We start from the raw sequence: 24,793 nt of genomic DNA, 5'->3' as shown, positions 1-24,793 counted from the left end.
TCAGGTCAATGCCCTTAAACTACCTCTTTGCAACAACTGAAGGTTACAATGTTAACTGGAAATCATTACTGTGCATGAGTGTAATTCTTATACCCTTTATACTCTCCATCCGGCTCTGTCCAAATGTCACAACAAGAGTGTCACGAAGTGTCATCGTAAGACAGACTGTAAGCCATCTTAACACAGATCAGATGCTGTCACATGAATCCTCTAAAATCAGCCCTCTGAAAATAAGGCTGAAAAATATCTGAGAGGATGGACTGGAGTGGCTATTTGAGGTACGCATGTTCACACGTTCAATGACTTAAATTGAAATGAATACCCTGTTTTTTTTTCTACACTTGTCCTGACCCCTGTTTTTTTTTTCTACACTTGTCCTGACCCATCTGACATCACTTACGTGCTTCTTTTAATCACAATCTTCAAATCTCCAAGATGATGGCCACAGGAATGCAGCACTGTTCTTCACTTCTCTCACATTAACTGCAGGCTGTCCACAGTGATGGCCTCCATGCTGATGCCACTCTCCAGTGCCGTGTGGTACAGCTCGATGGCCTCTGCCAGGTCTCCGCTTGTCTCAATGATGGCTATAGTCTCTCCAAACTCGTTACACATGATAGTGGGAGTCCCCGGAGTCTGAAAGGTTGAAAAAAAAATATATAAACCATTATTCTTTGCACCAAAAATGTATATGCAGAACTAGCAAAGACCCAAACTCACACAGTAGGGCGTCTTACAAAAAAATTGGATTCGATTCCCTTTTATTTTTCCAACCTTTGCAGTAGATTTTTGATTATAAACACCTCGGAATCTAAATTCTGAGCTATAGCACACAAAAGTGACAGCTTCCTACCTGTGTTAGGTTGGAAGTCTGTATTTGAAAGACCTCTTGCTGGCAGAAGGCTGGTGCCGTGGCTCCCAGGTCCATCTCAGAAGCTTCCAGAACAGCAACGGTTGCTGTGTTACATTCTGCGATCACTGCTTCTGTGTCGTGTTCTGGCTCTTGTTGCTTTTGGGTGCGAGTGTGGATCTTACGATGGTTCCTGAGGTTCGAAACCGTCTTGAAGGTCTTTCCACATTCACCGCAAGCATGTGGCCGCTCGCCCGTGTGTGTACGCCGGTGTTCTGCCAGATGCATGCTCTGCACAAAGCCCTTATCGCAGAACTCGCACCGGAACGGACGCTCGCCCGAATGCGTGCGAAGGTGCTCCCGCAGGTGTGTGTTCTGGCGAAACCGTTTTCCGCAGATCGCACAAGGATACGGACGCTCACCGGTGTGTACTCTCTGATGTAGCGTAACGCTCGAGGCTGAACCAAAGAGTTTTCCACAGACCGGACAGGCGTGAGACTTCCCAGTGGCAGAGCTGGAACCTCGTGGCCGGCCGGGCCCAAGTCCGTGACTTAGCTGGTGCAGGCGGAGATTTGCAGGAGAGTTTAACCTCTTGCCACAAACAGTGCAATCCAGATTAGGTCTTGCCATCGAAGGAGCGGTTAGTTGCTCTGTATTATCCGTCGCGCCCTGTTGACTGCTAACCTGGGAGTCCTGGAGATGCCGTGTGGCTGTGTCAGGTTGGGATGCTCGTCCAGGCAATGTAGGTCTCGCTGACGCTTGCGCAAGAACCCCTCGGAACAGTGAGGACAGGAGTAAGGTGCCGGTGCCCCTGGGTGGTGAAGAAAACGGTGAGCAACAAGTTTAGCAGGACGGATAAAAGTAGCAGAGCAGTCTGGACAGGGTGAGGGCATCGTGTTGCTGTGAAGATGCTGACGGTGTTGGCGTAGATTTGACGATTGGCTGAAGGCTTTGTGGCAAATGTCACACCGGTACGGACGGACTCCCGTGTGTGTAAGTCCATGGCGGGAAAGATTTGCAAGAGAGGAAAAGGTCTTTCCACACACGCTGCACTGGAACGGCCGCTCGCCTGTGTGTGTGCGCAGGTGGTTTCGCAGGTGGATCTGCTTCTTGAATGGTTTCCCGCAGATGTTGCATTTAAAGCGCCTTTCGGTTGCATGAGTCGTTCGGCGATGACGCAACAGACGGACCTGTGAGGAGAATCTTTTTGTACAAATAGAGCAAGGGAACTTTGGCTCTTCCTCAGCAGCAAGAGTCCCAAGTTTCCTTTCTTCCTCTCCTCCTCCGTCCACACTGGCAGCAGTTGAAAGGTTAGGGTCATCTGTCTGGATTTCCCCTCCATTTTGGGTTTGTTCAGTTTTCGAAGGTTCAGCATGAAGCCATTTTCTGTTGACTCTGAAGACTGGGAAACCACTGGCAATACCTTCAGTGAGCACAGGACCTGTGTCACTGGACTCTTTTCTGTCATCTTCCACAGGAGGAATAGTCACGGCTTGTCTTTCTTTCTTCCAAGCAGCCTCGCGTTCTCTTGCTCTTTGAATGATAGAGAGAGGTGACTGCTGGGCCAGTACAAACTGCAGAGGGGAGAGGATTGAATTAATCTTACCTTTCTTTCTTAGTTAAACATTCACATTCAGTTCCCTTCCAAGGAAAAAAGTATATAATAGGATTTTTGGCAATTATTAGGTTCTGAAATTTGTATGGATAAAATTATAGCACTTGTACACACACTTTTTTTTTAAATTGCGATTTCTTAAATTGCATGACCTTGGTGCAAATATGTAAAAAATCTATTATAATAATAAGTTATTGGTGCTTTTTATGAATCAATAATATGTCTGGAAATATTCTATATAATTTTTTTTTGTACATTACCATTTTTTTCTATTTCTACATACAAATGAACTTTGAAATGATTTAAAACCTTTAAATAATATCTTTAGCAATCTTAAAATGGATGTCTGGTTTTCATTACGAACATTGTTGTTTTATTATGTTTTATTATGCATTATTATGTCTTAATGCCTATATTCCCTTGTATTATTTAAACAACTGATTTTAAGTTTGAAAGTTTAAATAAATTATATTAAATAAAAATTTAATATGAGGCATTTATTGATTATAAATAAAGATAAAATAATTATCATATTTCAGTATTGGACAGAATCGAATGTTGGTGCATCCCTAGTGTTTTTAAAGATTACATTTAATTTCGATGAGGGCAAAGGCCTCTAAATGTAATAATATAAGAAATGAGCATGAACACTCAAATACTGTTAAATGTAAAAAAAAAAAAAAAAAAAAATATATATATATATATATATATATATCCGAAATATTATATAAAATATTGACCAATACGGATACATTTTCAAAGTATTTCAAAATCTATAATATTAGCTGATAGCCAATATCATACTGATGTCATAGCTAATTTCCCTTATTATATCAACTATTACCTGAGAGACTGCTGTGGTCGGCTCACGTAGTCTGTGAGTGCGACGATGGTACAAGAACTTGGTCATGTTGGTGAAGGTTTTGGAACAAAATGGGCATTTGTGCAGGGGCTCAGATGTATGGGATTTCCTAAAGCGAGAAAAGTGGAGATCAAATTTAGTTTTGATGACAGAGAACCCAAATCCCGAGCAGGTTTTGGTGTCTGACAATACAGTTTGTCTTTGTTATTACCTGTGTATCATAAGAGTCATTTCTGTGGTAAAGCCATGTCCACAGTCCACACACAGAAAACGAGCCTCACCAGAGTGTGAGCTCATGTGAGTCTGAAGGGACACCAACTTCTTAAACACTTTATCACACTCTGGGCACTCGTGTGTTCCTTGTTCATGCACTCGAAGGTGTGCCACAAGCCGATTGGCAGAGGTGAACGTTCTTTTGCATTCCTCGCACTGAAGATTGCTGGGCGACGGCGTCAAACCCAAACCAGCGGAGCGGGCAGTGTATGTACGCCTCCCAGCAATAAGTTTGCCAACTTTGCTGCCCTCTTCGGATCCATCACTTCTTCCTTCATCTTCCTTAGCCTCAGAAATATCTTCATACCCCACCATCACCCCAGTGTCCCCACTCTCTTTGTCCTGGCCTAAGAAGTGCTCCCCTTGGTGCTGAAGGAAATCCTCTGGTGAGCTAAACAGCAGATTACACTCAGAACACTCATAAGGATGGATAATTAAAAGCTCCTCATTTTCCTTATTTAATGTGTTCATCTGACCAGAGGAAGGGAGGAAGTTCAAAGTCGTTCCATTGTCCAGCCGGATAGGATCAGTAGGTAAGAGAGGGGTGAGGAGTTTGGCTTTGCGGAGAGTAGCTGAAGCTGAACCATCAGCGATGGCTTGGGCAGAGCAGAACTGTAGGCGGAGCATCGCAGAGGTGGAGCCAGGCAGGGAAGAGTGGCTGATACTAGCATAGTTCTGGAAGGGGCTGCAGTTTTAGATGGGGTTTCTTGCTCTCGGAGAGCCTGGAAAGTAAAGGCAACAAAAGTAAGTTTGGAAATATGAGACCTGTAAGATCCTAACAATGTGGAAATAGGCCCAGACATCGTCACACTGAAACTCCAGAAACTCCAGGGGGAAAACCTGATCTTCCACCAAGGACCCCACTGTGACATGAACAAAAATCAAATATAGCCTTTATCCCAACACTCCCTAGTTAGATCATGGTGTAAAACAAACCCCTCTTTAAAGAATGTATTTGTGTGAGTAATGTGTACAGCTGTGTGTATGTAAACAGACCTGGGCTAAGGTCAGGATCTGGCCTGCCTTCTGTTCATCCAGAACTAGATTTTGAACATTGAGCAACTGAACCGGAGTGATTGAACCATCTGCCTGAAGAACATATTCCTGAAACAGAACCACAATTAAGTTAGAAACCGCTAAAAGAAGATCACAAGATAAATATGTTGCTTTGCAGTATGTACGAGTTGTTTGTTGAGCACCTCCAGAACCAGACACAGTGGCAATCACGGTGTAGACGGTTTTGATGATATTAATAATTGATTTGTTTAAATGGATACACATTTCTCTATTACTCTGCATTATTACTCTGTCACCCTATCAGAGTTATTAGCTGATATTAGAATTTCTGGAATCAAATCTAAAACAAACAGAGCAAATCAGAATCTGCATGGATACCACGCATTGTGTATCAGTGTGTGTGTGTGCGCATGTACTCACTGTGTCAGTGCTCAAGCTGCTGTGGGTGCTGCTTCTATTGTGTGTCTGTCTGTGAGCCAACCACAGTTCAGGTGTGTCAAAGAGCGCCAGGCATTCCAAACACTGATACTGGATTGGCAGCTCTGCATCAACAGCATCCACCTCTGTGACCTCACACAGCTCTGGAAATAAAGCAGTCATGTGCTGATTACGTGCATTTGAAAAAAACTCCCCATCTAAACACACAGTATACAATAGAGCTGCATTATGAATCACATGCGACATTTAATGCACATCTTGTCAGTAAAGCCAGTTTTGCAATCAGCGGTAAATCTCCATCACCTGCACGCTTTCTCATAGAAAGAGATTGTTAACCGACAAGCTGTGCAAAGCATGCAAAAAATATAGCCCTAGTATAGCACATACATTAAACACTGCCCTCACCCTGGCCTGCCTCTCTCATGTGCAGCTCTTGATGCAGCAGTAGTTCATCCGGGTTCCTCAGGATGGCTCCACACTCCAGGCACTGATACTGGCTCTTCCCAGCATCACAGTCTTCAAGGCTCGGCAGGACCTCGACCTCGTCCCCCTCTGCTCCGGTGTGGATCTGCTGATGCACCAGCACCTCCTCCAGGGTATTGAAGAGCTGCTGGCACTCACTGCACATGTACTGATGCTCCACATATTCCTCACTCATGGTAACTGTACAGTGCTAAACTTGTTAAGATGTGAAATCTCTTGGTGTGCTGGAGTCTCAGTCACTGGGTTGAGTATGCATTATTATGCTCAATATGAATCCTGAGCCTCAAAATAACCTGCAAAAAAAGCAAAGCAACAATTTGAGAAATACAGATATGTCAGAACATTGCCAGACAAATTATCTGGCCTTGCACACTTATATTGGATACCATAACCTATCATTCAGGAACAGATTCCCACAGACCATTAATTATTACAAATATAATAAATATATTACAAATATAATGTATAATCATTGAGACATGGGACAAAACAATTTCACTTGATTTTCATTTTAATTGTATAATTAAATCATACAATAGCCATAAGACCACCTCAGAACAGTGCTTCAAAATTACACAAAAAAATATTTAAATATAGTTATATTAACATAATCACAATTAAACTGCTAAAAGACACTTAAAGGTGTACAACCTTAAACTGAAATATGAGATTATACAAAGAGCGAATAAAGGGGGCCTTGGAGTCACACACACAAAGTAGGAACAAGATATGAAACCCTACTGTGTGTGTGTGTGTGTGTGACATTTGTACTAGTTTTATAAGGTTTCACAGCTGTGACCCTACTTTTTGTAAACACTATCAGATAAAACTATCAGAATGTATTAATATCAAAACATTAAACCCGGTAACCAATGACACTTATGCATTAAACATAATTATGAAGTCCGTGCGTAACATATGGTGGCTCCGTGATATAAAGAGTCCACAATTCAATAATTTCTCTTCATGAATAAATCAAGAATATATGACGGGAATTACAAATGTGGTAACGTTACAGATCCATGTGTAAAAGCAAACGGATTGATAATACACCCGAGAATCATGCAAAACTTCTAGCACTGGTCTTGGCGGAATCCGTACAAACAGACAACAGCTTTTAGCGGGTTTCAGACGAGCCGCTCACCTTTTGGCGAGCAGTTGGTGGCGCTCTTCAGATTTTGCTAGAGCTTACGGCGCGCCCCGCTGTCTCCTGAGCGAGCCACCCCGCTGTACGGCGGTCGTCAGGCGGCGCTCTTCACTTTTCCCCGCAGGTCTAAGAGCGCTGAAGGGAGGCCTTCTTTCCCCGGCCGTTTCTGAACCTCACCTCGCGCGCTGCGGTCGCGCTATCCCTCGTGCACCGCTCGCCGTCCCTGCAGAAGCTTTCCGGGGTTCACAAAGCGTTTTTCACCACAACGAACCAGTGTTATTCAGCGCGTCGCACTGATTGTTAAATGTTTTGACGTAAAGACGATGGTGGATGTGAAAATGTACCGTTTGTCTGGCCTCTCTGTTCCTTGGGCTGTGCGTGCTGCCCCGCCCCGTGGAGGGATCGCGTGTGGCTTTTGTAGCACGCTGATTGGCTAGAAGGACTGTCAGTCAAGCTCTAGCTGTTGTGATGGACAGTCCGATGACAGAAGCATTTTTGTATACTAGCGTATGAAAGAGAGGCTTCATCTGCTGATGGAAAGGTCCTTAACCACCAATGAATTCATTAATAATAAAACATCTCAAAACACATCATGTGTTTATTGTTAAGTATATATTATAGATTGTTAATTATTCAGGAAATGTACATCTCCCTGAAATATAAAGATTATAATTAGGCCCACAGATGGTAGACATTGATATTAAAATATTTCCTTTCTCAGCCCATTCCTGAACTCATTACACTTTTTGAGTATCATGTAAATTGACATTTTGTCAATTTAAATGTTTTGTAAAATAATAGATTTTACAAGTGTGACAACACTTTTCATCTGAAGTCAAACAATTTCAGTATTTATTTATCTATCTATTTATTTACTGTAGTATGTTATGCCCTAAGGTTACACAATGCATGGCTTTTAAAAACATTCTCCTTTCAGAATCAGAATTAGCTTTATTCGCCAGGTGTGTGCAAACACATGAGGAATTTTTTTATTTTTTTTTAAATGCTCCTGGTACATATAAACATGCATGTATACATACTAATATGACATGAGAACAAAAAAATAATAATACATTTAGCAAGACTTAGCAATAAATAATGTGAAAGAATCTGGAACAGTATATTTATATTTATGTACAGATTTGTGCATTTTTACTCTATATAGAACTGTATAAATAATAATATGCATATGTATTTACATAATACATAAGAAAGCAGTAATTAAAGATGTAGAATGATTTACGGAAATTAATTACAGAACAAAGAATTACAGGACACAGATAATGATTCATATGTTAGCTTTTTAAGCTGGAGATGGCATGGGGGAAAAAACTGATGTTCAGTGCCCAGAGATCTGTAGCATCTGCCTGAGAGGAGAAGTGCAAACAGATTGTGTCTGTGGTGAGAGGGGTCTTTGATGATGTTACCTGCCCGTTTCTTCACTCTGTAGTTGTACAAGTCCTGAAGACTGGGCAGGTGCACACTAATGATCCTTTCTGCAGTCCTAACAATCCATTGGAGTCTTCCTAAATCCGATTTCCTGGCTGACCTAAACCAGACCAGTTATAGAAGAGCACAGAACCAACTCAATAACAGCAGAGTAAAACTGTCATCTGTGCCTATGGCAGGTTGAACTTCTTCAGCTGATGAAGGAAGTACAACCTCTGCTGGGCCTTTTTCACAATGGAGTCAGTGTGACTGTCCCACTTCAGGTCCTGAGAGTTGGTTTTGCCCAGGAACCTGAATGACTTCACTGCAGCCACAGTGCTGTTCATGATGATGAATGGGGAGAGAGCAGGGGGTTTCTCTTTAAGTCCACGATCATCTCCACAGTTTTGTGCGTGTTGAGCTCCATGTTGTTGTGACTGCACCAGACCGCCAGCTGCTTAACCTCTTTGTCTGTAAGAAGACTCGTCACCGTCCTGAATGAGGCCGATGACTGTGGTGTCGTCTGCAAACTTCAGGAGCTTGACAAAGGGGTCTTTAGAGGTGCAGTCATTTGAGTAAAAGGGAGAATAGCAGTGGAGAGAGAATGCAGCCCTGAGGAGCTCCGGTGCTGATGGTGTGTGTGTTGGATGTGAGTATTCCCAGCCTCACTAGCTGCTGCCTATCTGTCAGGAAGCTGGTGATCCACTGACAGATGGAAGTGGGTACAGAGAGCTGTGTGAGTTTATTCTGAAGGGTGTCCGGGAAGTCCACAAACAAGATCCTTGCATAACTCCCTGGTTGTCCAGATGTTAGAGGATATAGTGCAATCCCATATTGACTGCATCTGGGCTGAGATCAATATCAGTAAAAAAATAAATAAAAGCTGGTCATTTTCTTGCTGCAGGATCTATGCATTTGAAAGCGTTGTTGAACTTCATTACCCAGAGAACAATGCGCATAGAGCGTCACTGTGCGTCAGCTCTAGTTGCCCAGCCACAGAGAAAGAAAGAGGAGGCGCACAGTTTGCTATTGATAGAGTACTTCAGCAATCTTATAATTTTTTTTACGATTATTCTAGTTTAAATTGACAAATCAACTACGCGCCTGGGCCCGTCTATAGGCACAGTTTACCCCCGCTCTGGCACATTTGCAACCCGAAATGAGCGGCAGCGGGCGGCCCAGGACTAGCTCGTTTGCTGAGCCTCCGGGGGTCCCGGGAGCCGCTGCAGCCGCCGCCGGATCAGCCGTCGCCGGTGGAAGCTCTTCAGGAAAGACGGGGGGTGCGCAGGCCTCAGGCGGGAGTTCGTCTGCTTTCGGAAACCTAAAGCTGGGAAGTGAGTATCATTCAATGACATCACACGACAATACCAATAAATGTTATATTAGTATACTAGTAAAAGCCGAAGTGCTGTACCGTGTAGCCTGCGGTTTATTAATTTGTCTCATTATTTTGCCATTATCGCGTTAACCTACTTTAGGCGGCTAACTAGCTAAGCTAACGTGAGCTTGTTTTTGTAGACGGATCAAGGGCTTTGATTGCTCTACATTAGCTCGAAAATCCGTCATAAGAGCACTGGCTAAACGCATCTCTTATGATCGATATCAAGGCATCACATTTTGAACACTTTAAGCCCTTCTTTAGAATATGATTAGTGGTTTGTTAGGTGTTCAGACGTCGCGTTATTGAAGATGTGCTCGTTTGGTAACAAAGCTCAGTTAGCCCACCGGCAACATCTACCAGACTGTATCTTCAATTTTGCTTTGATTTACATAATTTCACCATGTGCTACCCTGGAAGCATGGAGTCGCATCAGAAATGTCTTTAATAATAATTTTAATATGTAGTTCGACATAGAAAGGACCAAATTGACGTTTGCCTGTCCATATATTTAAAGGAAAAAATATTAGAATCACTGTTATAACATTATTATTATTAACAATTTAATGTTAAACGACCACCATCCGTCTTACTCGCAATCTAACAGATCATCACAAAGAGTTCAAGCACTGCATCCTATGAAGGGAAAATGACAAAATGTAAACTTGTGGTTGGGCTACTCCTGTGAAAACCAGGAGCCTAGAGGCATAAACCTCTTCATTTTATGGTGCTCTATAAATGATTCCCAGTGACTGAGGTGCTCGCAGCAGCCTTCACCTACACTGGTGCTGTCTGCTGGATTTCCATGGGAATGATGATGGGTGTTATTACTAGGAATGAGGGTAGATGGAGTGGGTGGATGTCCGACTGTAACCCATGAGAAACCTTGAACCAGTAGTTGCAACATAACCATTGCTGTTTTTGTAATTTCAGCATAGTATTTTGTTAATTACCTCGCTGACATGTTCACTTGCCCAAAAACATGATACATTTTATTCATTAACATTAAGTTTGCATAATGTGTAATTTTGATACATTTTTATTTGCATATTAATTTCATATTCACACTTTTGCTGGAAGCAGTGATACAATCTTCATTCAGTTCATCACTGAAAGCCACTAAATGGCATAAACATGATCAATGAAGGCATGACAAAGTGACTGAATCCATCTCCCTCATCCAAGAGGATAATAATAAAAATAATAGTCTTTTTAATGACAAGCTTTGGCATTTCAGATTCACGATAGCATCATTTGAGTTGCTATATAGTGATTTATTTATTTATTTTTGCTTTGAGAGAATTATTCAGTCACATGACTGGTTGGTTAAAAAAAAAAAAAATTGGCCGCCAATCCACACTGTCTCACATACCACTCAAAGCAGCGCTATTCTGGCGAAAAATTCTCAATAGCAACAACTGTCTATGTCATGCATCACAACAACTGTCTGCTCAGCCTTGATCCGGTAAATAATAGCTTTGCCGTGTAATAAAACAAAGCTTTTGTTTAGGTGAATCTGTCATTCCTTCTCTAAATCTAAACTGACAGCAACTGATGGAAAAACATCACACTAGGGCTCTGTTTGTCTCCAGACATCCCCATTATTCAGGTCTGCTCTTGGCCACAGGTGGAAATGTGGTTAGATTTATTAGACTTCACCCGTGTTCAAACAGTCTTACAGTTGTTTCTGCTATGCCTAGTGATAAGCTCTCCCCGTTCTTCTGTTGTGATTGGACACACATTTAAACACAGGTGTTGGATTGCTATTAACGCCTGTCAAAAAGATTGGCAATCAGGCATAGCGTACTGGATAAGAGGGTCAGAGATGAGTTCAAAAAGATCTAACTTCATGTCTTTTGAATATAAAAACCTCTCAGTCATGCAGGAGTAGTTTTGAGGAATATTTCACGCTTTACTCTCTCATGTCGATGCAAACCTGATTGACTCTTCATTCACTGTCAATGAATGAGGACAGTTGATTACAGGCTTAAAAGCATGCAAAGCACCACAAAATAACCATAAATGGTGCATGCGACTCTTTTTACATCACCACACTCACCAGCTGAAACACTATTACTCATGTTTTTATCAGCTGAAATTACATGGTAGAATTATAATTAATACTGTCAGAGCATCATTTTCCTGTGATTTTTACCATGGAGAGCATGTCTGCAGCATATAATGACTACATGGACGTCCCAAAGCAGCGCTTTCCTTCTCATACAACACAATTTACACTCACATTTATCATGCCAAGATATATATATTTTTAGTCAAACTGCTGTTATCATAGAGGTGTTACATTATTTTACAAGGGAAATTAAATAAATGTAACTTTTTTTGTTTTGGATGGAAAAATCTAAGTGGATCACTAACCTTTAAAATGCTTGACACTAACAGTTTGCCACTAATAATGTATATTTAGGTAAGCTTGTTTTAGTGGCTTTATGCACTGGTCCAGTGCTCTTGACAGACGCCAGAGCAAAAGGAATAATACAGAAAAATAGAGAAAACAATTCAGATGAAATTGACTGAAGTGCCATTTTATAACCGCTTCACTTGCTCAACATTCAGTGGTATGATTCTGCTTTTGTTATTGAAGCCACTATTTAGAGACCAACCAATTGTAATACCATGGTAATTAAAGTATTAATTCACTTGATATTACAAAAACAGCTTAGTAGAAAATCTGAAATATTACTATAAACTATGTATTTTTCGATTACTTTTTTTACGTGGTTAGTTCACCCCAAAATGGAAATTTCATTTTACTCTTGATCCTTCAGAATGTTCGTAAAGAGAGGGAAAAAAACAAACATAAAAAAACACATAAACAGATCAGCAAACATAAATAGAAGCTCAACCATACTTGCTCTATTAGCAAGAACAAACGTCATTGGTTCTTGCACCTCAAGCAAGCGTGCTTGAGCTTCCATTACCAAATTTAGCTGTTAACAATGTTAGGTGATCAATGTTTCTAAGTGAATAAAAGCCTAAAATAGATCTGTTCATCATGTAAAGTGATCATGTCTCGGCAGACTTGGATTCTGTTGCAGGATGCACAGAAAGCTCTTAGATTTGATTAAAAATGACCTAAATTTGTGCTCCGGAGATGATCAAATTGGTTTGGAACAACATGAGGAGGAGTAAATGTTGACAGAATTCTAATTCTAGGGGTGAACTAACCCTTTTAAGCATGAATTAAATCATGACCTTAAAGGAAAATGGTCAAATGTTCTATTTGTACTTTTTATCACATTGAGTACGGTACTAAAGTGGTGTTTAATAGGGAACTGCATTTATTCAGGTCACACATGGGAAAATGGACTGCTGTGGTTTAAATCTCTATTTTTGTGAGCAATCTGGTCTTTTAGTTAAAGTCCTATTGTTTAAAAAAAAAAAAGTTAAAACCCTTTTGTTGTGTGTTTAGGGGATAGTGGGAAGGTGACAACGGTAGTAGCCACACCAGGGCAGGGTCCCGACCGTCCTCAGGAGGTCTCGTACACAGACATTAAGGTGATCGGGAATGGCTCGTTTGGAGTGGTGTACCAGGCTCGACTCATCGACAGCCAGGAGATGGTGGCCATAAAGAAGGTGCTTCAGGATAAGAGGTTTAAGGTAAGAGGAGGAAGAATTCCTGCTTGTGTGCAAAGGAATGTCAGTCATAATAAAATACCCCAAAATGCATCAAACCTGTGCATACACAAGACAAAATACTGCCCCAGTCCAGCATGAGATGTTTTTTCTACAGGTCTTTTAAATTAGGAGCTGCTGCAATCACGTTGATTTTTTTATTTAGTTATTTATTTATTTGACATATTGCGATTTGAAGTTTGAACTGATTAACATTTAATATCTCATGTTGCTTTTGCTTAGATATCAAAGCTAAAAGAACAAAAAGTCTTCAGATCATATTGAAACACCCCCTTCATGTTTCTAAACTACAAACTTGCAAGCAATGCCTTAGGACTCTAAATGAAGTTGTTTTGTCCAAGCTCTACTGTCCCGAGGAAATGTTGCGCTCCACATTTTCAGATGACCTGAACCTCTATCATATTGACTCCGAAGTGAACCGTGCTAACAAAAAGGCTAAAAATTGCATTAATGTTGTACCTGGGCTTGAAGATTGACTCTGATCTCTTTTTGATCCACTTTAGTTGTAATAGGGTATCAATCCACTTCTCAGTCAAACTGTTATTTTACTTAAATATTACATTGCAATAATATATCATTTATTATTCATAAAATATACAATTAGTAATGTAGTGTTACTGTAATATATTGCTGTCATGATTTGTGTATTTCTATAGGTAGATGACAGTATTTTTTTATCTCCTCATTCTATTTGCAAAACTTGATTTTCTTGATTTTTTTACATTTGTATAGTAATTTGTAGGAGCCATAAATTACACTAACGTGAGCCTGGAATATTTAGCATTAACAACCAATGTTAATGAATTGCACCCCACAGTAAGGCTTTAAATGGCAATATCTCACACCTCAGACTTGAGACGCACATTAATGCCAAATGTAAATGGAAGCACTTGGAGTGTGATAACACTGAATCATGAATGTTTGTAGTGTCTCACAGACGGCTTAAGGCACGACCTTCCACCTTGAAGTGAGATTTTTGCGTGGTTCTGCCATGTTAGTTTGCTAAATGGTTATTTTATCCAGTTTGATTGTGTTTATTGTTGTTTATTGCTATGTCCTACATTATTGTGCTGAAGGGGACAGACAAAATTAATTTACTTAAAAGTCTAGTTATGAATGACAAGGATAAAAGATTTGTAGCGTTTTTTTTTTTCTAATCCGAAATGTGTCCTCAATTATCTTGGACACAGCGTCCGTCAAAAATAGACTAGGCGCTTATTTTAACGAAGCGGTGTGGAGCATTTATTTGTAGTAGAAGAATCAGGTAATGTTTGAGCTGATCTGTGCATCTTTTGTGCAAGCTATACATTTAATGAAATATATACTATATGCAGCAATAGTTTTAAATAGGCTGCACAGTCAGAGAAACAAACTTTCACAGATGAATGCATTCAATAACGTTTGATCTTCATGCTCTGACTTTACAGTCCTTCACACATCATTTCTTTCTCCACAGAACCGTGAGCTACAGATAATGAGGAAGTTGGACCACTGTAATATTGTCAGGCTACGCTACTTCTTCTACTCCAGCGGAGAAAAGGTTCTTTTTTTTTTCAGACCTTTGAGTTTTTATATCAAAGTTATATTCATTTTTCATCGTGAATAATTTATATTTGATGAAGCTTATCTCGGTTTAACAATCTAATTGGCCTTCTCTCTTTCTCCCATCAGAAAGATGAAGTGTATCTAAATCTGGTGCTTGATTTTGTACCAGAAACTGTGTACAGGGTGGCACGCCACTTCAACAAGTCCAAGACCATTATCCCCATTATCTATGTCAAAGTAAGTCTTTGTCCAGTCATGACTGCTGCTACTGTGTTCATACGTGCATGCACAATAAACAATAACATCTCTTTCTCTCCTTTTGTCATAACTTCCCCACAATCTGTCTGTCTTTCTTTCTCAGGTGTATATGTATCAGTTATTTCGCAGTCTGGCATATATTCATTCCCAAGGCGTCTGCCATAGAGACATAAAGCCACAGAATCTCCTGGTGGACCCAGACACAGCGGTACTCAAGCTGTGTGACTTTGGCAGGTGTGTGTCCTGACACTTCTCTGCGTGGAATGTATTTAAAACACACCCTTGTATAAGATCATCGTTTATCTGAATATAAATGTGCTTTGCACTTTCCCCTCAATAACAAAATGGTAGTGGTAGTCCAAAGGTGTTTGCCAGCCAGAAAGCTTGCTTTTGGCAACTCTGCAAATTAACCTTTTGTTCTAATTTAGTTTGAAATGAAGTCACACTAATTCATTCTTTGATAATGCTTGAAGTATTTTGGAGCTTTTACACTACAATCTGCCTAGTAACAGAAAGTTTTGGCCCGTGTGGCAAGCTTGTGTGCATATGTGTCCTGGGGTGGGAATCTTGCAATTTGATTTAGATTCGAAGAGCCTTGATCTGATTCCAAAATGATGATAATGCAACTCTTTTTCAGCAATGATGTAAGTTTGCCAATTGTATGCCTTCATGTGCAGCCTACTATATCATTTTTACTTGTGCATTTTTGATAACATATTTATTACCCTCTATTTTGTGATCTCCACAGTGCAAAACAGTTAATTCGTGGGGAGCCCAATGTCTCATACATCTGTTCGAGGTATTACCGCGCTCCCGAGCTAATATTCGGAGCCACGGATTACACATCCAACATTGATATCTGGTCAGCTGGCTGTGTATTAGCAGAGCTGCTTCTGGGACAGCCCATATTCCCCGGTGACAGTGGAGTGGACCAGCTAGTGGAGATCATCAAGGTGAGTGGAAGATCTACATCGCTGTATTTATAAGAGTATGCATAGACACAGGTCTTGATTCTCTTTCCACTCTCTGCAGGTTTTGGGGACCCCAACAAGAGAACAGATCCGAGAGATGAACCCCAACTACACAGAGTTCAAATTCCCACAAATCAAAGCACACCCTTGGACAAAGGTAAAACACCTGTTGCTACGTTTTTTGCTATAATAATTCTGTTATCTCACAGAAATAAACATTTTACGACTTTATAGAAGGGTAAACTAGTGATGCACCGAAATAAGTTAGATTTTTGCTTTGGTAACTAATAATGATGTGTTTAAATTTGAGTGGTACTGGTATGCCTCTGCAAGACTTGTTTTTAATATAGAACCAATTGTAAGGAACATTAATGCCTCTGTGTTAAAAGAACAATTTCTTTATATGAAATTCGAATGTTATGACCATTAGACTGTACAGAAATTGAAATCTACAGGTAATGCTAGTAAACACAAAATACATTTAGTCATGCAATGCTCATGTTGCTAACATAACAGTTTGAGGGCAAAGAATAAATAACATTTGAAATGTTTGAAGTGATATGTGCGACGCAAATGTTAGATTTAATCAACATTGGTAGTGCAATTTATTGTAATTCCTTCTGTTTCTCACTTGGTCAGAACAAAAGTGGCAGACATGTTACTTGTTCGGATGACATTTTCAGGTGAAAATTAATTAATTGGTTTATACTTCCAAGACACAAAATCTGTGCTTCTGAAGTGCGGTGAATATCCACACCGGTGCGGTGACTGACAGCCACACATACACTTCAAAACGTTAGACAATTAATACAAATTAAATCGCAAAGGCAGTAAATCGCTATTAGGCCGAAGCTGCGATTGTCATGCATGTCTTTCAGTGAAGCATGGCTCTATGATCAGCAGTAAATCTCCGTCCAAAGGCAAGAAGGCGCTCTCGTGCTGAAAATCCAAATATGCCCTGATGCTGCAGCTGAATAAACAGAAGATTTAACTGCTTTCATCGATTCAGTGTGACTAATAAACACACAACTATGGCAATATATGGTTTATCGGAGTTCATATTATTATAATTTTCATCATAATAAAGTATATCTATAATGAAATGCTAATCGACATAGCCTTAATCATTGCGTAGAAAACAATGAAATATTGTGTGCCTTAATTATTGTTGAAGAAGCCACATCATCTCACAGAAGGATTTATTTTAAAGACTTGACTGAGTTTGATTGACGTGAAGTGAATTAGGAGTTAAAACATGTTATTAAATGTAGTATATTTATGTGCTCTCTGATGGAGCAGCAGTTACTACGCAACAGCTGTCATTATCGTGAAAAATTTTGCATAGCTTGTCAGAGAACTACGGCTCTATGTAGTAAATGCTGCTCCACCTGAAATCCGGTGATTGAGATTTACTGCTAATCACTAGGGCTGTGTTCAAAATATCGATACGATGATGTATCGTCACAGAGATTTGACAATACGAATATCGATACAGCTGAACCTGTATCGATATTGTGGCACGTGCACAGCAGTGGACAGTGCTTAATTTGAATACAATAACACCATTTAAAACTGAGTAGAAAAGTGCAAGGTTTCTAAAAAAACAATGAATAGAGCTTAATATATAGGCTACAACGAGGGTTAATCTGGCAGCAAAGGAATAAAACTGGGGTTGCCTTATATAAAGAGATGTTATCCCCGAAACATTGCACAATACGGAAATATCTGTTAAGTGTGTTACTTATCTTTGTCAACCTGGCAACCCTGTGCACGCACTCTCTTTCCACTATAAACACACTTGCTTTCTGAAAACACCTGTTAGCTTGCAATTTAGCAATCTCCACTTCAATATGCTATTCTCCGAACATTGTAATTCATCAAGTGTTTATTTACATGAGAGAGAGAAAGAGAGGAGAGAGGCTGTGCACATGAGAATTACCTCAGTTTTGTTGCATTTCTCTATTAAAGCTGTGGCTTTAATTCCTTTAGGAACTGATGTTACCAGCTCCTTGTTGCGAAAGATAATGTTGAGCGATCTTGAGCGATTAAGCTATTTATAGTTTATAAAAATATGCGGGGCAGTGCTAAAAAGTTTGTTCCTGAATGTCTGATTGCATGCAAAGTGTGATCTGTGTGAGTGACTGAGCGTGTGTGTGTGTGCGTAAGATACAGAAGACAGTGCATAAGTTTAGAACTCATCTTTTCATTTTATTTTTAAATAGTAAAGAGTGCATTCATTTGTGCAATGATAACCTACCATCAATGTTAAGATGTTTTATATATATATATATATATATATATATATATTAATATGAGTACATTACAATATAAATTTATTAGAATGAGTAAATTGTTATTTATGGCCTTAAAAACAAATTGCAAACAATCAGAATTTGGTACCTGGAAGGGAACTGCCCAGTGTAAATATTAAACATATGCCATAACCTATATTGTACTGCGGTACAGTTATGGAGGCCTTTCATATTGCAGAGGTCAACTGCTTATAGTTAGCATTGGCCCTGAAGTATGCAGTGTTTCATAAACGGGTGTTTTACAAAATTTACTGTTGAGGTAAAATTCAGTGCAGTCCTGTATCGTGATACGTAACGTATCGTGACTTTGCTGGTGATACACAGCCCTACTAATCACAGAACTAGCTTTACTCACTAAATGTGCATGACAATCGCGATTAATCATGTTCGATTAATCGTGCAGCACTAATCCGTGCTCAGGAGCCATGAAGATGCACAATTCATGTAAAGATAATTAATTCTGAAAATTACTGCAGTTGCACTTTTCAAACAGCGATGGAGACAGAGGCAAAACTTACATACTGCGGCTTTAATAATGAACACTTCAAATAAAAACGGTTATAAGTAAAAATGTATGTTACACATAATGCAGTTTAGTGAAGTTTTGTGAACTGAAAACATCAGATCAGCGCTGATTTAACGCCACTGTTTCAGTCAATGATTTTGGCACTCGGAAACGGTTTAGGCTGAAAATTATTTTTTAAACTGGTCTTTCATTTTTCAAATTGTCAGATGTTATATTTCCCTGTGATTCTGTGCGTTTGTGTTAGGTGTTTAAGCCGAGGACCCCTCCTGAAGCCATCTCATTGTGTTCTCGTCTGTTGGAGTACACACCGGTGACGCGGCTCTCTCCGCTGGAGGCCTGTGCACATGCCTTCTTTGATGAGCTGCGCCAGCCCAATGCCCGTCTGCCTAATGGGCGAGAACTTCCCCAACTCTTCAACTTCAGCCCTGTGGGTGAGTCCAACTGAAAGAACTGCCACTTCTATTCAGATTCGGTCTTGTCAGAGGCTCACGCGCTCTCTTTCTATATATTTGTCTTTTTATCTCATACACATTAGAAAATCTCTTGTAATTTAGTGTGTTGAGGCAGTACTTGTATCTAAAGAGCTAATTTTGTGTAATGCCTATACAGTAGTTTCCCCAGATTGTATCTTGAGTGTCTGATCTGAGATGTTCTTTATAGAAAGCAATATAAAAAGCATTGACAAGACAAATCTGCATGACCAGCCCAAGAAACATTTCTTGGTCATGTGGATTGTTAAGAAGTGATTATTCTAAGCAACTTAAATAGCAGCACAAACAGTATGGGAATACAGTGGTTACATGCAACAACAAAAGCATTTTGTTCCTAATTGAGGCTATCAAGGTTCCTAAAAAAAAAGGTTAGGCATTGCTTATTTTAGCCTTGCAGCTTGGCCTTCTATATATATATATATATATATATATATATATATATATATATATATATATATATATATATATATATATATATATAGTAAAAAAATATTTGTTACCTTTAGTTAGTGTACCATTCATTACTGTAAAGCTTTTTTCCAGTTGTGAACATGTCTTTAACTTAACTGCACATTGTCAGTAATTATACTGATTTAATTCTTATGTACCTAAAAGTAAATACAGCACACCAGTGGTTTTCAGTTCATCAAAAGTGACCTTCTGCTCAGTGAAGAAGTATGTTAGATTTTAGCTTGTGTAATTGAAACTGATTTCTAAGTCATTAATTCACGATTTGAACATCATAGCAGATTACACTTTTCATTCTTGCACACCAACAGAAATATCCTGATGAGATCTGATTAGATTATATTGATTACTGCATATAAACTAAAATAAAGCTTTTTTGATCAATTAGAATTATGAATTAATTACCATATACATTACCATTACGCTTGTTTTGGGTCAGTATTTTTACATTTTTTGTAAAGAAATGAAAATGTATTCAGTAATGATGCATTTTAATGATCAAAAGTGACAGTAATGACTTGCGTAAAAAAAAAAAAAAAAAAAGTGTATATATGTGTGTGTATATATATATATATATATATATATATATATATATATATATATATATATATATATTTCAAATGGATGCTGTTCTTTTTAACTGTCTATTTATCAAAGAAGCCTAAAAAATTTTTTTTAGCAAAACTGTTTTCAACAATGATAATTAGAAATGTTTTGTGATCACCAAATCGGCGTATTGGAATGATTTCTGGAGGGTCATGTGACCCTCATATAAGTAATGGTTGCTGATAATTCAGTGTTGCGTCACAGGAATGAATTTATATATATATACACACACACACACACACATATATACACATATAAATATATATATATATGTGTGTGTGTGTGTGTATATTAGGGGTGTAACGATACGTGTATTCGTATTGAACCGTTCGGTACGAGGCTTTCGGTTCTGTACGCGGTACGCATTATGTAACCAGCGGTTCTTTGGACTAATTAATTATATTTGGAAAAAATTTTTTTGAAATATAATGATATGCGTTCAACAAGGTAGCCCAATAACCCAAACTACGTAACGGGCAACGCCCCTGACACCCCCGAAGAAGAAAAAAACACCAGCTTATATGTTTATGTTAGGCTACTCAGTCAGACGCTCGCTCACTCAGTACACGCTGAAGGCTCGTTGCAAAATGGCCAATGCGTTTAACAGACCAGAAATAGAAGATCCTCCAATAACCCAACAGGTCTGGTGTTTGGGTGCACTTTACCAATCGATCGGGGCATCTAAACAAGCACGGAAATCAAAATGGACTAGTACTGTACTGTGTAGGAATTTCCTGAGCAGTACGATACAATTAACAGGCCTGCACGTTATTAGATAGAAGAACTGTTATAAATAGAACGTATGCACGGGCAGTTTTGAAAACTCCACCTACTTCGCTCTTGGCATAGTGCAGCGCAAATCGCGTTGTATCTGAAGGGCACCACTGAGCCCAGGGTCCAGCGCCGCGCGTACCGCGTCCTGTGTGAAAGACCCTTTAGTAATTTTGCAACGAGCCTTCAGCGCGTACTGAGTGAGCGAGCGCCTTACTCTAGTGGAAAATGCAGGTTTTAAGAACATGCTTAATGTAATTAGCCACGTTACAATATTCCTTCACGAGCCCATTTCAGCCAGACCGTAATTCCTGCTTTGTTCCAAAAAACATAAGCCCTATAGAGAACCAATTGAGTAAAAACACACTCAATATAAAGAGTTATAGAGTTCCATATAAAAAGTTACATCTTTGTATTTGTTCATAACTACTACAACAATATAACATTTTCATTTTTTTTAAATAAGGAGCTGTTTTTGTTTTATACAGTATGCTGCTAAGAAAACAACATAGAAGATGGGTAAAGAATAGCTCCATCATTGTTCAATGTAAAAAAAAAACAAACAAAAAAACATACGTTGTTAGTTTTAATAAATATATTTTTTTTAAATCAAGGAAATGTATCTGCCAATTTTTTTCTTTTTGCTGTATCTAAAACGTACCGAACCGAGACACCAGCGAATCGTATCGAACCGAACCGTGAATTTTGTGAACTGTTACACCCCTAGTGTATATGTCTATATATATGTTAGTAGACACATATAACTGGTACTATAAACTTGCTATTCAATGAGCTGAAGTGCACTCAGTGTATTATACTTCTAGTGCCTATTGGAACAATGTACTGCACACTTACACCGATGGCAGAGTTTGAAATTAAATACAGAAAAGTGAACTCAATAAAATGCCAGCACCATTTATGTTGAGTGATGCTGTAATTTGCCATCTTAAATAAAGGGTCTTTTAAAAGCCAGTTGTTCCCTATCCTTTTTTTTGGAGGTCTGGAGCTCTGCAAATAGTGGGTTAATTGGTACATTTTGTAATTCAACTTTGCTTTTTCTTGAGCTTGTCAAAACCTGTGCATCATACGTTGGCTTTTAGGAAACTCAGAAGGTATTAATTTTGCTGCTTGTAATTTCGAGAAAGTAAAAAGCTATTTAGGGTTTTGACACATTTAGATAGTGATGGCTAACTTTGTCGTCTTTGATCCCCCCCACAGAGCTGTCTATCCAACCACAGTTGAACTCCATTCTCATTCCTCCCCATGCTCGCTCGCAGACGACACCTGCCTCACACGGTACTGATCGCCCATACATACCAAATGCCTTTGCTTTAGCCTTTCTGTCAATCCGTATGAATTTGTGAATCCACATGGCCTGCAGTATTTTTAACTCCATGTTATGTATGTGTGTCTTGCAGAGGGCAGCGGTTCAGACGGTCCAGTCCAGTCTAGCTCCGCACCGGGACCCCTGAGCAACAACACCTAATTGTTACCTTGGCATTACTGCGACTTTCTCGGCCCTCTCTCCTCATCCCTTCTTTCTCATTCCTCTCTCCTTCCAAAAGCAGCTCCAAACAGTCTCTCTCACAAACACGCTCTTGTCATCTCGTGTTATGTGTGGTCATGTTCTCCCATGATGGAAGAAGTGTGTGATGCCCAGATTAATTACATCAATCATCACAGGAGGAGATAATGAGGGTGATTTAGTTTTTTTTTTATATGATGACTGTCATATTTAGGTTTAAAGTCTGTGAAGGGCCGCTTAGGGCACACGTGGCCCCTAGTGGCAGGAAGAGCACCGCACAGTTACTGCTCTCTGCCTCTGGTGCCACCCATTTGACCTTTAAACAATGATATGAGATGTCAAGCTCATTTAAATGTCATTTTGTTCTTAACGTAATACATTTTAGCTTTCTTTAGGAGTTCTTGTGCAGAAGCAAGGACTGCGATGTGTTTTTATGAAGCAGCGAGCGTGAGATGTCACTGTTTGTGCGTCGAGATGTGCTTTTTCTCCTAACGGAGATGAAAATGGGTGTCTTAAAATGTGCGAATGTCAATTTTAAGTGATCACTGCACACTCTTGTGTTTTAATTTCTTTTACGGAGAATATTTAGATATTTGGAGAAGTTGAGGCAGGGTTTATCTGGGTCTTTTGTACGTTTCATTATAAAAACGTGCTCACTATTCTTTGTTTTTGTGCATGCACACACATAACTGGTAGGTCAGTCCCATCAATAGCTGTGTTAGCTGTTTTAATTGATTACAGTTATGTATTACAGAGTGTACGCCGTGTGTGTGTGTGTTTATATACATCGGCATTGCCATTTAAATGTGGATTTAGTGGATGCACATCCAAAAGACACATTGATACATGAGCCCACACACACACACACACCTTGAACACTTAGCAAATGAGACTGGAGCTGTTTGTCTTTCCCTTCTTCCATCCTTCCTATTTCCTCCTCTCTCATTGCTAATATGTAAATGCCATGATCCTTTTATTTTGTTATTGTTATTCTGTTGTCCTTGTAATTAGATCTCTCGATCTCTTTCTCTCTCTCTTGCCCCTCCCTCTTTCCATCCTCCTATCCCATCAAAACACAACTGTATATAACATTTCATCCAACCTCATCCTGCATCCGGGGAGAAAGACGAAACTGAACAAAATTGAGTTTTTACCTGATCTCTCTGTCTCTTACTCTCTCTCTCTCTCTCGTCGTCCGCCCGCTCACCCTCCTGCCTGCCCACCCTTCCCCCTCCTCATCAGTGTTAATTCTGATCCTTTTATTTATTGTATTGCTGTCTGATTCTGGTTTTAACAATCTGATGGGGGAGGGGTTTGTGTGTGCGATGATGTCATTTGGTGTAACGTTCATATCTCAACTCTGGAATATCGTCTGATGGAATGTTCTGGAGAGGGCAGGTGCACACTACCACACACAGGCTGCTTGGCCCATCAGTCAAAAGATGAACGGTTAAAGGGAGAGAGAGGGAGAGATAAACTGTTTTTGTTTGTTGGTATAAATAATAAACTCAATATTAAAGTTAGAAAATGTCTCCGTGGGTTAAATTGTATATTTACCAGTTGGATTATACAATTGTTTATGCATTAATTATTTTTTTTTTATTTTTTTTATTAAGGGCCAAAAAAAGTATTTAAAATGGCACATGAAATGGATTAATGAATTGTGGAGGTTTGGGATTTAATGGAAAGATATTCAAAAGGCCTGAAAACACTGATGGTGCCAAATGTAAGCTGCCATTCAAAACTAAAAATAGGTTTGAAAGAAATGCTTCTGAATATTAGGTATGAAATACTACATTGCATAACATTCTGACTAAAAATAAAAATTTTAGGTGTTTTTTTTTTTTTAAATGGGAGAGAATAACTAAAATGCTGTCAAGGGCAGATTAGGGTTGGAGACACCCAGTGTTTTCGATCATGAGTGGGGGGGTCCTCATTGATTCAGAATCTGAACGTCTTTCAAAATTCAGTAGTTTTATTTTCCTCTCAACTCATAGCTTCAGGTGAAGGTCACAATTTTGAGATTCCTTCTTGCATTTGCATTCCCTGACATTTAAAGAATAGTGCCACCTGATGTTTGATTCTGAGTAGACTTTCAATTCAGTACAGCTATGTGTTTAAACTGATCAGGAGGTTCAGGAAGTCTCTGTTGTCCTCTCTTCAGACACTGACGAG

General features: G+C 39.5%; 2 protein-coding genes across 2 annotated transcripts; one reads left to right on the top strand and one right to left on the bottom strand.

The window, feature by feature from the left end:
• Window positions 1-156: 156 nt before the first annotated feature.
• On the bottom strand, window positions 157-7,341 carry LOC113071503 (zinc finger protein 574-like). The gene is given in 11 exon segments (XM_026244850.1): window positions 157-636; window positions 854-1,548; window positions 1,551-2,424; window positions 3,310-3,436; window positions 3,539-4,256; window positions 4,259-4,322; window positions 4,597-4,704; window positions 5,038-5,198; window positions 5,461-5,831; window positions 6,683-6,917; window positions 7,030-7,341. Coding segments are annotated over 9 exon segments (3,162 nt in total). The 5' UTR covers window positions 5,714-5,831; window positions 6,683-6,917; window positions 7,030-7,341; the 3' UTR covers window positions 157-474.
• A 1,731-nt stretch (window positions 7,342-9,072) lies between these two features.
• On the top strand, window positions 9,073-23,060 carry LOC113071502 (glycogen synthase kinase-3 beta-like). Its single transcript, XM_026244849.1, has 10 exons — window positions 9,073-9,447; window positions 12,922-13,109; window positions 14,602-14,685; window positions 14,817-14,927; window positions 15,052-15,182; window positions 15,697-15,901; window positions 15,981-16,076; window positions 19,002-19,188; window positions 22,312-22,389; window positions 22,512-23,060. Exons 1-10 carry the CDS (start codon window positions 9,273-9,275, stop codon window positions 22,577-22,579), a joined length of 1,323 nt encoding a protein of 440 aa, XP_026100634.1. The 5' UTR covers window positions 9,073-9,272; the 3' UTR covers window positions 22,580-23,060.
• Window positions 23,061-24,793: the final 1,733 nt, after the last annotated feature.

The sequence above is a fragment of the Carassius auratus genome, unplaced genomic scaffold (assembly GCF_003368295.1).
Source record: "Carassius auratus strain Wakin unplaced genomic scaffold, ASM336829v1 scaf_tig00007466, whole genome shotgun sequence".
NCBI lineage: Eukaryota > Metazoa > Chordata > Actinopteri > Cypriniformes > Cyprinidae > Carassius > Carassius auratus.
Note: the sequence above shows the minus strand (reverse complement) of the source record. Positions and strands in the feature narration are given on the sequence as shown.

Bases quoted from the DNA above. Each gene is read 5' to 3' on its own strand.
- LOC113071502 (XM_026244849.1), top strand. From the start codon at position 9,273: ATGAGCGGCAGCGGGCGGCCCAGGACTAGCTCGTTTGCTGAGCCTCCG. The intron at 13,110-14,601 runs GTAAGAGGAGGA...CTTTCTCCACAG, and splicing joins TTCAGGATAAGAGGTTTAAG to AACCGTGAGCTACAGATAAT. The intron at 22,390-22,511 runs GTACTGATCGCC...TGTGTCTTGCAG, and splicing joins GACGACACCTGCCTCACACG to AGGGCAGCGGTTCAGACGGT.